Here is a 13,832-nt window from a genome sequence, read left to right on the forward strand (position 1 = left end):
CTGATGGGGTGTGTAATTCTTATAAATTATTTCTTTTATTTATTTATTGTATTTACTTATTATAATATATAATTCTTCAAAGCATCCACAAAAGTTGCTTCACTCTGTCCCATTTCAAGAACAAAGGTGGTGCCCAGAAAATATGTGGTGAGATTGTGTCGTGAGGAAGCTGGAGACGTTTCCTTTCCCATCCCCACGCGGTCATTGTTTGCAATTAAAAATGTGCATGCACCTCTCCAGCACTCTCAGAGAACAGAGCTGCTGATGGGATCCAAAATCATATATGTAAAATGTAAAAAGCAAAGTATAAAGCACAAACCACAGGAGCACTCAGAATGATTGCCAAGAGTTGAGATGCCTTTGCTTAGATTGAGTGTAATAATTTGTACCCACCTTGTTATTACTGGTGTGCCCTGGTAAAAGCTTCTCATTGCAAGAAAAAACACCTGCACAAGTTTTCCAGGCCTGATGTTTTTCTTTAAATCATGTGGTTGTGTTTCAGTCTGAAGGGTTTCCAGTTGAATAGGGAAGAGAAAGAAGAGGAGAATGCGTGAACTCTGAGAGTGTCCCCTTCCTCTCTGCTTGCAGAAAAAACATCTAAAAACATCTTGTCCAGTACAGGAGTGTTAAACTTGCTGTTTAAGTAGAAGGGACAGTTGGGAAACCTCAATGTTCATTCTAAACAAGAAAACAGACCTAATATTTGAAATTCTGTAGCTACAAGAGATGGAATGTTGTTGGAAAAAAGTACTGAGAATTCATACAGATTTTAAGTAGGGAACTAATAGTGTTTGGTTTTGGGGGGTTTTTTTTTGTGGTTTATTTGTTTGTTTTAATAAAAAACTGAACCAAAGAAACAAAAATGCCACCACCACCAAAAAAAAAATGCTCCGTGGGTTGCAGTGGATGTAATGAACCTTTGGTAAAATTACTGGAGTGTTAAAGGCATGTTTGTGGCCTATGGAAAGACACAAGTGGGCAATAAAAGCTGTCCTCCCGCTGGTGTTCAGATGAGAATGAGGAAGATAAGACTGAGGCAAATCAAGCGGTAAGAAAGGGAGAATGATCTATGGTGGAAAAAAAATCTAGCAGAACAAGTGCAGAAGGTTTACAAGGAAACCAGTATAATAAATGTGGTGAAATGGCTATTACTATACTTTACTGGTGTATTTACTTTAACAAGAGTATGGATCTAAAGGCAGTAGAAGCAGACTGACTCCTTTTGTTTTTAGGATGAAAAATCTGAACTGAAAGAAACTTGAGTCCACTTCAGAACAGGAATAGAGGGGAATAATGCTGTGCAAGACCAACAAAGTCTTAAAGTGAATACCAGCTAAGAGAAAAATACCCTGTGAGAGAATGCTGTGGGGACAAACTGTAAGCATGGGCAGGGAGCTTCCTGGCTTTACAGTGACCTCAAGAGATGGAAGAAGAGAGCATTTAATAAAATGCTTTAAGGTCTTGCTTTTGAAGGATTTTTGAGCAGAAGGCAACCTTTTCTGTCTCAGTTCTTAGCTGCTTATGGCATCTGCAGTGATCAATTAGATATTGTTCCCATCATAGTAGACCAAATAGTGACATAAATTTACAAATGACAGTCGAAAAGCCTTTTAGAACTTAGTTTTTGTGCAGTATCTAAAAATATTCTGGGAAATATAGAAGTATCCGAAGGCTTAGGGCTTATTTGTTATTCCCATTATTCTGTTTGCATTGTGGCTGTGATCCCCTGGGAGTCCTGCGTCTGCTGAAGGTCTGGGCGTTGAACTTGAGTTCACCGATTTCAGTGGAAGTGGAGTGGGTCCATTTGCCTTCAGTGGTCCTCAATGCTAAATGCCCAGCTTGTTTTTGTTTAGGCCGCAGCTCTTGCTTAACACAGTACTAATTTGTGTGGTTTATATTACGGTTTGCTTAAAAGAGAGTTTTTGTTTTAACGTAGGGTCATTAGTAGACTGAAGTTATTTCCCAAACGGATGGACTATCTCCTTATCTTCGTTTTTTAGTGCTTTGAATAACTCGGAAATGACTGATCTGTATATCAACTCTGTAGAGAAAGTTCATGTAGACAAATTCTACTCCTCACCAGTAGTAACTTCAGAGTTGGGTAGTGTTCAGAAAAGCATCATTCATAAGAACAGCATTAATGAAAGCTGTAATGAGACCAAAGAAAAGGAATAATTGTGATGTTTGTAATTTTTTTTTTCCCTCTTTAATCAGGCAGGACTTTTTAAAACTATGCAGTGCAAACAAGAGCTAGCTGATGTGTCTGAATGGGCTTTGGGATTCAGCAGAGAACTCAAACAGAAATTAGCAATATACTAGAAGCTGCACTGCAATTTGATTTATGGCAAAAGCAGTCTTCAAACAGACTTGGTTTTAGTGTGTATTTTTGTCTTCTCATGAAATGGGACCTGAAAATTAGAAAGCCATGTGTGGTGACAGAGGAGGAAAGTGCTATTAATCAAACCCACTTTTGTTCATGTCTTCAAAGACTTACTGCCCCTTTTTCCATTTTTATCTGTTCCTATGTTTTCAGTTTAGCAGACATTTATAACCTAAAATGAACTACAGTGGCAGAGTGACTTGTTCAAGATCAAGTGCTTCTAAATACTTTCTACTCAGGAATGCTGAATGTTTCTAGAATCAAGATGTCATTTTTTTTCAAAATATTGCAAATTAATTAATTATACATTCAATATAATCAATAGTCTTGTATTTAAAAAAACCAACAACAACAAACCCCCCCCTAGTGAACTGGTATACTTTTTGCTACTCCAGATACTGAAAAGGATCCAAAAATATGTCAGTCTTGAAATAACCTGATTTGAGAGAATTTGATTTGAGAAAAACAGTTAGACAAAAAAACGTGTATGACTATATTGCTGCTTCATACAGAGAAAGAGTAAGCAAAAGTAGGTATTGAGCCCATATGAGTGGATTTAATACCAGTCATAATTATAGTACAAAAGTAGTGGTGTTAAAAAGGATTTTTCTTCCAGCTGTGTTGCCTTAGCCTACAAATACATGAGTAGTGGGGGGTTTTGTTAACTAAAGTTCACTGGATTGTTTTGATTAAATTGTGTAGTGTGTGGCTATCTTACTTCTGTAAATAGCAAGGGATTGGAATTTCTGTTGAATTTTCTGTGTATTCATTGTTGTTTAAATTTATCTTCTCTGTGAATTAGTATGCTACTTCCATTTGACCAGGGAATGCAATGTTTTACCTGAAAGGTATTTGCAGCTTTTCTGTAGGGCGGAGGCTGATCAGCATTACATTAAGGCAGATAATAAACAATTTTTCATCTTTTCCCTGGAAGATGATATGAAAGAGGAAGACTAGCACAAAGATTAATAGTTCCACAAACTAGTCTTTTTGCAAAGCTACGTACCGATACCCTGACCTTGTGCTGGAGAGCTGCATCATTGCAACAGAAGCATCATCCTGCGCTGTCCGATGTCTGTCATTACTTGGTTGTTTCTCTGTGAGTTTTCACTCAGATCTTAATTTCGCTTTCTGATTTACAAGATTTAGTACGGCTGCACTAAGACAAGGACACTGAGTAAACACTCATGGTTTCTCTTGCCCGTGGTTACAAACAAAAGGCTATGGAAGTGTGGGGGTTTTTTTAGCGTACTTGAAAAAGAAAAAGAATTCTCCACTTGACAGGAATAACTGCTCCCATAAACTCACGTTGCTGTAGCTTGTACGTTACCAAGGTGCATATATCAATAGAGGAGAAAGAAAAGCGGAAGACTGTTTGTTTCTTCATTACCCTTAGTAACAGTATCATCTGTGCCTTTCATTTTTGTAAATGCATTTTTCATACACCGTAAAAGCTTATGTCTATTCTACAACTCTAAAAACCTAAGCACAAATGGTGTGTGGATGGATACATTTCTGAAAACATCAGGTTTTTATTTGTGTCATAACTTTTATAAAGAGGACGCAAATGTGGACTTTGGAGTGCTTCAGATTGGCAGTATCTAGTGATCTAGACCAGTGTTTAAATTTGATTTAGAAATATGTTTTCCTTATGCAATACTATATTTTAAGTTCCTGTACATGTTGTATTGAATATGTGTTCTTGTTTAATCTGTTAGTAATAACATATGATCTATTGCACTCACTGTAAAATGTTTTGAGTAGGTATGTCATATTCTCCTGTCTGTTCATACACTGATATTCTTGGCTTCAGCTTTTGTATCTAAAGCAAAATAATGCCTTCACAGGTTGTATATTCTTTCGCCCAACTTCTTTAGTATGTTAAAATTTGTCCACTACTTCTACAAGTTAGCCAAAACCAATCTGTGTTATTTCACAGACATTTCATAAAGTAGGTAGGACTGACTCGGTGGGGGAGGAGGGGAAAATAAGTGCTTTCTAACTTGTTCCTTTAAGTAGGCTGGCATACACTGTACAAAGATGTTAGGTCAATATTGCTGGTTGCTTGTATTTCAGGATAATTTACTTGGTATGGAAAGATGGTCTTCTAAATGCTTTTGGCACTCTTTCCCCAGCTCCTGCCAGCGGATGGACATCAAACAGTATTAAACCACCTGGAACAACTGCCCCGAGTGAAAAATTTGCGACAGCACCTCAGCTAAATGAGCAAGACACGTTGGTTCAGAGGGCAGAGCATATTCCAGCAGGAAAGCGTACTCCCATGTGTGCGCACTGTAATCAAGTCATTAGGTTTGTATCTATTCGCTGGGTATACTCTTTGCTGGGTAAAAAACTGTCTGGATGGCCAGGCCCCAAGAGTGGTCGTGAACGGAGTTAAATCCAGTTGGCGGCCGGTCACAAGTGGTGTTCCCCAGGGCTCAGTATTGGGGCCAGTTCTGTTTAATATCTTCATCAATGATCTGGACGAGGGGATCGAGTACTGCATCCTCAGTAAGGTTGCAGACAACACCAAGTTGGGTGGGAGTGGTGATCTGCTTGAGGGCAGAAAGGCTCTCCAGAGGGATCTGGACAGGCTGGATCGATGGGCTGAGGCCAGTTGTATGAGGTTCAACAAGGTTCAGTGCTGGGTCCTGCACTTGGGTTACGACAACCCCACGCAAGAGTGGCTGGAAAGCTGCCCAGCAGAAAAGGACCTGGGGGTGTTGGTTGACAATATGAGCCGGCAGTGTGCCCAGGTGGCCAAGAAGGCCAATAGCATCCTGGCTTATATCAGAAATAGTGTGGCCAGCAGGACTAGGAAAGCAATCGTCCCCCTGTACTTGATACTGGTGAGGCCGTACCTCAAATACTGCATTCAGTTTTGGGCCCCTCACTACAAGAAAGACATTGAGTTGCTGGAGCGTGTCCAGAGAAGGGCAACAAAGCTGGTGAAGGGTCTAGAGAACAAGTCCTATAAGGAGCAGCTGGGGGAATTGGGGTTGTTTAGCCTGGAGAAAAGGAGGCTGAAGGGAGACCTTATCTCTCTCTACAACCACCTGAAAAGAGGTTGTAGCGAGGTGGGTGTCAGTCTCTTCTCCCAAGTAACAAGTGATAGGAAGAGAGGAAATGGCCTCAAGTTGCACCAGGGGAGGTTTACATTGGATATTAGGAAAAATTTCTTCACTGAAAGGGTTGTCAGACATTGGAACAGGCTGCCCAGGGAAGTGGTGGAGTCACCATCCCTGGAGGTATTTAAAAGACGTGTAGATGTGGTGCTTAGGGTCATGGTTTAGTGGTGGACTTGGCAATGCTAAGTTAATGATTGGACTTGGTGATCTTAAAGGTCTTTCCCAACCTAAACAATTTTATGATTCTATTCATCCTGCAGGCTCTCTGACAGCAGGGCTTTGTTTTGCTTTTGTGGTTTTTGATTCCTTAGTCACAAGTGTTTTAAGGCTTCATTTCAGTAATGCAGAACACTGTTTTCATGCATGGTTTATCTAACAAAACTGAGAGTGAGAGTACTGATGGAGGAAAAACATTGTGAACTGCTAACAGTCACAGCCTTACAACACATTTTACAGGGAACCAGAAAGCTGGGTGGAATAGAGCAAAAATAAAACCAAAGAAAAGCAAGCAAGCTAGTTTTCACTTATACACCCATTCCAATAAAATTGAGATTAGCTAATTGGGAACCAATCAGAGAGTATAGTCTTATAAAGACTAAGTTGTCACAAATGTTGATTTATAAACAAGAATTTCTAACTGACAAGAAGAGAAATAGCAGGCTCCATCCATATAAGAAAAGCAAGGAATAGAGGTTTAACATTGCTAGGACTGGATTAATAGTAATTTCCTGCAGTGGCAGATTTCTTTGGTGGGCTCTCTGGCCTTTGGGTATTATGGTAGCTAGTGTCCTTGATTTGTATGACACGAGTAGAAAAGATTAAGCAATACAAACATGAGTTTTCCAAATGAGATTAAGTTAAATAAATTCTGATGATCCCCTAAGATATGCTATCATTAGCCAGAATTTCATATGGAGGAAGAATTGAATCTGGGTTGCAATGTTCAGTCAGTGATTTCTGACTATTAGTCATGATTGTCTCATCCAGGGAACTGTAATCACTTTTCATGTCAATGTGCAAATCATCCTGATTTTCATCTACCTTGCATTTTATTTCTTCCCTAAAATAGAGATTTCCTGGGATTATTGGAAGAAATTTATTCTTTCAAAATATTTTCTTCTTGCTTGTTCAGTCATCTGTGGTGTTGAACTATAAGGGCAAAGTAATGCATTGTAACACTTCAGTTTTTATTCATCCATGTCCCATGTTTTCAGTGAACAAAGTAGGAGAAGCCTGCACCATGTTTTACCACAGTTAAAGAAAGTGACTTGGTTGATTAGAAAACGAGTTCTGAAAAATGAGGAGCTCTGTGAGCTGTATAAACTTCATTCAGTATAATAGAAAATCAGCCTTTCTACCATGGCTTTTTGCAGCCTCTTGAGCCCTGGCTTGGATTCTGCATCAGAAGATGCAGCTAACTCAATCACTTGATCTCTAGGGGTCAGCTGAGTCCAGCTTGTTTACTTTCATTAGATTTCTGTTCGGATAGTTCACTACCAGTTCAGTTAACATTGGATTAATTTTAGAGGACTTTTTGCTAACTGATCTGTGATGTTTTGGAGAAGCTTTTCCTACTTTCACTGTGTATGTCAAGGTGATAAAAATACATTATCTGAATCCCCTTGAAGCGACAGAAAAAGTTACACAAATTTCCAACACAGGTGCGCATCTTTTCTAATCCAGATTTTTTGCTTCACCACAAAATGGATGATTAATATCAAAAAGGTTTACACACTTTTGGATGAGTTTAATCTGATGCGTTGAACAGTTTGGCCTGTATAATCATTCTGTCTGTCTTCAGTATTCTGACCTATTTGTTTCCCGGGCTTTAGATTTGTGTCTAGTAACTAATATGCAAGCAACCATGCACTTTTCTTTTTGTTACTACCATTTCAGTTTAAAATTAAAACTGAACATAGCAAAGCCACTATATGCTGCATCTTTTATGCAAGAAACTTCAGTGCCTTTTACAGCACCTGTGGTTTAGCAGGGTTCACTGATGCTCTGTGCCGTGGGGTCTTGCAGCACAGTCCACAGATCACTCCTGAGCAGCCAACCTCTCCTCTCAGCCCTTAAATCACTTGCTGCTACTCCCTGCCTTCCCACTTCGATCACCATTAAAAAGGAGATGAGCTGCCGTCCTGTAAGTAGGGGAGTGTATTGGTCCATGGAGCAACCTTTGCTCCTTAGTGGATGCATGAGGAGAAACCGCAGAGCCCTACTTGACGGTACTTAAGCCATTGTGACCTATTGTAAGTGACACCTCTTCATGAATAGTAACTGATACCCACATCTAACTTCTTTGTAATTTGCTGGTGGTGTTTAAATCCTTATATTTCTTCATACGTTAAATGACACCTCATTTATTAAAGGCAAGCATTGTTTCATTTGAGGATGAGCTGACGTGCATTAATCAATGCCAAATATGCCTTGTGTTCACAGCACACAGTGGATTTGAAAGATTGCAATGGCATTTTGAATTCAAGTTTTAGCATAATTACAGTTCATGGCCTTAGTGGTAGCATTACCTGTGAAAAGGTAGAAGGAGGATCAAGTGACACTGCATTGTACATCTGTTTTGAAGCCAAAATGCGTTGTGGAGTCGGTTACTTTACACTCAGGCATAGAATAACCATGGGTGGTTGAGGCAAAACCATTTCTTAGAGACATGTTATAACTTTTTAATATATCTTTAATTATTCATACAGTGATTGTCTAAAGATTCCAGTTTTTTCCAAAGCTTCATTAAGTAAGCTTTTCTTTCTATGTCTAAAAGAATCAAAGCTGGAGGAAAACTAAATTTCCCATCATCTACTTGCTGAGATGGTCTGACAAATTTCTGACATTTCCTGATGAAGGTTTCTGATTCCCAGGCAATCGTACTGAGTGGTGTAGTGCAGAGTTGGCTCTTCCTTTGAAGTCCAAATGTGTTTTCCCTGGATCTCCATTGAAAACGTATTCTTTGGCATGTCTGCTTGTGAATGATGATTTGGCTTTGTCACCTTTTCATACAGCTTAATTGCTTTTAAAGGCAAAAGGGAAAAAGTACGAATGGTGCTTCCCTTCAGCATCTCCTATACAGAAATTATATATCATGACATTTTCAAGTGAGGAGAAAAAGAAACTTTCCAGAGTGTAGACTGTTGTATGGTTAACTGTAAAGTGATTGACCTACTTAGCAGATGTGGAAATCCTTTTGATCTCTCTACCCCCAGATTTCAGTTCTGGCTTGCTATCATAATAAAAACCACATCAGAAGCTAGATTATTGGCATACTAATACATCATGACCATACTGATGAAGTTATATTTTGCTACGAGTGTAAAGATAGTGAAATTGCAATTATATTCCCTGTACATTACTTACTTCTCCTTCCAGTTTTCCCCTATATCATTGCTACATGCAGAACCCAGATGTTTTAGGTGGCTAACAAATTTATGTACCTGGTGATCCTTTGGGGCATAAGATTCTGTAAATACTGTTGCAAATACATCAGAATTCCTTGTAAAAAAAAAAAAAAGTAAAAATAAATTGCTACTATTTGCCTCCATCTGTGAGTTTGGTTCACATGGTCTAGATGGTGATACCAGAAAATCTGTTCAGAAATGCTTAAGCATGTTGAAGTAGCCTGGGATAGAGGCACGTTCATAGCCAACTGTTGCCACTCGGATCATCCCATATCTTTGGGTGGAAGGAACATGTTTTTTTAGCACCACCTTTAAAAATATGTTCTAGTTGACAGAGGCACGTGGGATTTTTTTTATTGTTTTTTTTTGTTTTTAAATGGGGAAAGAAGAATGAAACCATCTGCAGCCATCTTCCTAGCATTTCATGCCTTAGCTACTTCCCATCAGGTTGCACAAGTGTAGGCATGTGCTCCGCTTACTCAAATCAGGGCTTTAAACTCCTTTTCAAATTAATACAGCAAATAAATACCTTTCATTACTGGAAGCTATCATTTCGATCACAAAAATACGCAGAGACCAGGAACACCTCCAAGTTCTGAATATCGTGTTTTAGTGTATTTTACGTGGCAGGTGTTTATTTTTTTTTCTTTCTTCCACGTGCTTTGGGGCAGCTTTTAAGTCGCTAGTATCATTAAGCTGCAGCGTCAGCTTGACATGTTTAAACTACGGCCTGATTAAAAGTAAAATTGTGTTTAGAAAGCGTTCTTCTGGACACGTGTGCGCAGGGAGCCAGCCTGCTAATGGAACACCTCGGAGACATTGTGCAGGGCACGGCCACAGCTGTCTGGGGACTTTGGGAAAGAAACTCTGTAGATGCACTCTCAGGCTGTTCCCCATCCGTCTGGGTTCCTGTGTGCTGTCCTGAATGGCTAACCTCAACATGTCAGAGCTGTAAACTCTGGAGAGCTAAATGCAGCAGATGTTGTAAAAATTCCTTCCCCTCTCGTCACGAGCGAACTTGCTTTCCATTGCAGAGCTAACTGAGCCTATCGTTTCAGTGCAGATGGCCAGAAACTCAATCCTACCTGGAGCTGGGAGAGTCTCTTCGGTGTCAGCCCCGTGTTAATGAATCTGTTAAATTAGCCTGTGCTGACACAGCGCACTGAGAGCACTTTGTTGTACATAAGGGCTTGTATTGTTTGATCAGTACATAACTGAAAGGGCATTGATGTAAAAAGGTGCTTGTAGAGCGACGGAAGGGTATCAGGTTAGGTCAGTGTTTGCACTGCTCAGGCATCCGCTGGGAGCAGGGTCCAGAGAGCTGCACTCGACCCCAGCTCCCTCCTTAAAGGGCTACAAGCTGCTCTCCGGGAGCCATTTTTCACTGCTTTCTCTCCAATAATCAGAGGTGAATAGAAGAAACTGTTTCAGATTAAATGTGTTCGTCATCTCAGAAGGTGTGTGAGTTGTCCTAAATCTGTTTGAGTCCCTTAGCTTTGACTTTTCATCCTGTTGAAAATACACAGCATCTCCAGAGAAAATGTAAAAGAGAAATAAATAATTACCCCCTACTCTCAATGAAGTTGTCCTCTGTCCTCTGCCTGCTTATATTCCCATCTTAGAGTCAGCATAACCCTGGAAGCAAATTTTAAGTTGGTTTTTTTTTCTTCTCTATTGCTGTTGCTTTGTTCATATGAAAATCTTATCTTACACAAAAATGTTCTTGTAGCTTACTCTGTTTCCAAAAAAATGTTTAGCAACAGGGTGCTGATATTAGTACCTTACACTTTTTTTTTTTGCAGTGACGTGTTAGATCAGAAAAGAAGTGATGCATTACTGAAAGAATGGCATCTTTACTGGTGTTGCAAAAATGGGAAATCTGGTGAGGGAGGTGAACTTGAACCACAAAGTTCACCTGAAACCTAAATTCTGGAAGGTTAAGTGTTGTTGGGACCTTGGAGGCACCTCATTAAAATAAATATGTTCATTAAAGAAATTAGCATGCTGAATATGTTTTCAAATGAATACAGATACAATGGTATATGCCTGGGATTTACAAGTTACAAACTGAGAATTTTTTGTTGACTGAGAAATGGACAGGTTTATTTTGTCTCTTAACCTTGTTGCATTAGCCAGACAAATGTTATTGAAAGCATCACTGTTTTGTGTTTGCAAATAATAGAAGAGGCTCTGTATTTGGAGAAAATGGTCCTATTTTAACTAGCTTCTGAAGGAAAAGAAGAAAAAAAAAAACCAACCACCACCACCCCCGCCCCCCCCCCAAAATCCCCCAACAACTGGGATGGGTTATCCTGTAACAAACATGTCAGATAAGAACAGCGATTGAATTTGTCTCACAAGAAACTGATGATATTGGCTCTTAATGGAGTTAAGTCTATTTGAACATTTGTGGCCTTGATACAAATGCACGCTGAAAGACAGCTGATCCTATCACTGAGTCAAATACCTCTCTGCAATAGATGGAAATAACTGGGAACATCCTTCTTCTCCTCTTCCCTAGCAGCCACTTCAGCACTGTATTTAATGTAGTTCTAAAATAAGATTTCTGAAATGCAGTGAAGCAAAAAGAATTAGTATTTATTGTGGTCAGGTGTTTCTGGGAGATAGTTCAATGGGAATAGATACAGTCAACACTTGATGCTTTCTTAGAGCCTGTCAGAGGAAAGAGGGATGGAGCAGTATATGTTTGTGAACAGTGTAGTAATGGCACAGAGGTATCGTAGGTTAAGCCTATTAACAGCTTTTGCAGGAGCCAAGCCAGGGCATTTGCTGACAAAATCCCTTCTTTCTAATCAGAGGACCCTTCTTGGTGGCTTTGGGGAAGTCATGGCATCCAGAGGAGTTTAACTGTGCTCATTGCAAAACCTCCATGGCTTACATTGGATTTGTGGAAGAGAAAGGGGCGCTGTATTGTGAGGTCTGCTATGAGAAGTTCTTCGCCCCTGAGTGTTCAAAGTGCCAGAGGAAGATTCTTGGGGTAAGTGACCAGCAAGTGGCCTGTTTTTCAGTGGGAACAATAACCACAGTGTTCAGTGCTTCTCTGTAATGAAATCCCCTTTTGTCTGGCCCAGTTTGCGTTCTTCCAGACATACTCTGACATACCTTTTCAGCTCCCATCACACACAGGATATTTTTTTGGCTCTTCTATTGAGCCTTTTCAGTCTCTTTGAGAAAAGTTGCTGTAGTCTCCTTGGCTCTTCCAAGTTCAACTCCTGTTTTCATGAAGCTGTTCTGTAGCTGTTGTGATTACTAGATTTTCTTGAGCAAAATGCTTTTAACTGGCAGCTTTATACAGAAGGGGGGTGGGAATAAATAATTGTCCTTAGCTGAGCTGAGCACTGAGGAACACGCTGGTTAGCTAGATGTGAAATACTGAAATATTCCCAGTGGCAGCGTAGATAGAAAGATGCATTATCCTACTCGGCATTAATATTGCTAATTTGAGCCTGCCAGCTGATCGTCCGCTGCTTTACTGCAGACAGCAATGTGTCTGGACTCTTGTGTAACTGGGGTCACGCAGGGCTCTGGCAGCGCAATTCTCAAGTCATATTTGGCACTATATTGTCTTCCAAAACAACACAGAGCAGTCATAATTTTCTATGCGATGCCTTCTGATTAACTCTTCACAGACTTGAGGAGACATCAGAGATGCTGCTTTTCTTATTTCAGGGCACCATTGTGGGTGAGATCCTAATTAAGATGGAAAAGGTGAACAAATGAGTTGTTAAATCTGTCCAACTCTATGTTGAACCTTCCAAAAAATGAAAGGTTGCTTACAACAAATAAGATGTGCCATAAATAAAGCACCTCATTAAGATTAACATCAGAAATTGCACGCACAACCCATTTTCAAAGTAGCAGTAGGAAACAAAGTATTCTTGAAATGAATCAAGTGTGGAGACATGGTCACCACAGTCTAGTCATCACATCAAAATAACGTGTTAGTATCACTTTTTCTAATCCCCACAGGAAGTAATAAATGCTTTGAAACAAACTTGGCACGTTTCCTGCTTCGTATGTGTGGCCTGTCATAACCCCATCCGCAATAATGTCTTCCACTTAGAAGATGGCGATCCCTACTGTGAGACGGGTAAGAAGCAATACAACCAAAGTTTACTGCGGCTGCGCGGGGAAGCAGAGCTCAATAAGGCTGGAAAAAAATAGTAATTCCTTTTTCTCAAGCTTCACTTGAGAAGAAGTGTCCCAGCAAATTCATGTAACTTTGATATGTCAATTCAAAGCAGCAACAAGTGCTGTAGACACTCTGAGTTTGCAGCAGGAGGATTTGGTGAGAATTTCTTCATTGGCTTTGGCAGGGGCAGGCTTGTTGTCACTGGTTTTACTTGTTGTTCCCATTAAGCCCTCAGCTATAGGTATCAGTGATATAGCAAAGTGTTAATTTTAGGGTGACTTTCTGGCTGGCTTTAAAATAATCTGGAGTTTATGTAAATCTACTTATTTACTAACCAAGCAAATGCTAGTGGAATAATGTGTTTTACTCTGAATAACCTTATTCACAGCTGGGAGGGACTTCGAAGAGTAAGCAGTCTGCCCAGGAAGTTTTTTGCAGGATCAGGGATAACATCTGTTGAACATAAGCTTGGGATAAAAAAATCAGGCTGTTGGGAAAAATACAGTGATACGATTAAAAGCCTGATGAGCAGTATTATGTGAAAGATGCAGCTTAGAAGTTCAGAGGGATTCTGGTTTGGTTTTTAGCACTTCCAGCTAATTGTATCTTTTTTTTATTAATATGAACAGGTTTTATTTATGTTGGTTTCCCAGTTTGCCTAAAACTTTCCATGTGCCATTTTGGCCTAGGAAAGAAATAGTATTTGTAAAACAATTCCCGCAAAAGGGAAAAGAAACAAAATTGTATCAAAATTGTCTATTTTT

At 39.7% G+C, this 13,832-nt stretch overlaps 1 protein-coding gene across 1 annotated transcript in view; it reads left to right on the forward strand.

Annotated features, from left to right (window-relative positions):
• LOC142032284 (PDZ and LIM domain protein 5-like) overlaps positions 1-13,832 on the forward strand; it is a 50,399-nt gene that overhangs the window by 29,441 nt on the left and 7,126 nt on the right. Inside the window, exons 8-10 of the mRNA XM_075030776.1 lie at positions 4,516-4,690; positions 11,733-11,913; positions 12,906-13,026. Of these exons, the coding sequence (XP_074886877.1) occupies positions 4,516-4,690; positions 11,733-11,913; positions 12,906-13,026 (477 nt within the window). The remainder of the gene's footprint in view (positions 1-4,515; positions 4,691-11,732; positions 11,914-12,905; positions 13,027-13,832) is intronic.

The sequence above is a fragment of the Buteo buteo genome, chromosome 1 (assembly GCF_964188355.1).
Source record: "Buteo buteo chromosome 1, bButBut1.hap1.1, whole genome shotgun sequence".
NCBI classification, from domain to species: domain Eukaryota; kingdom Metazoa; phylum Chordata; class Aves; order Accipitriformes; family Accipitridae; genus Buteo; species Buteo buteo.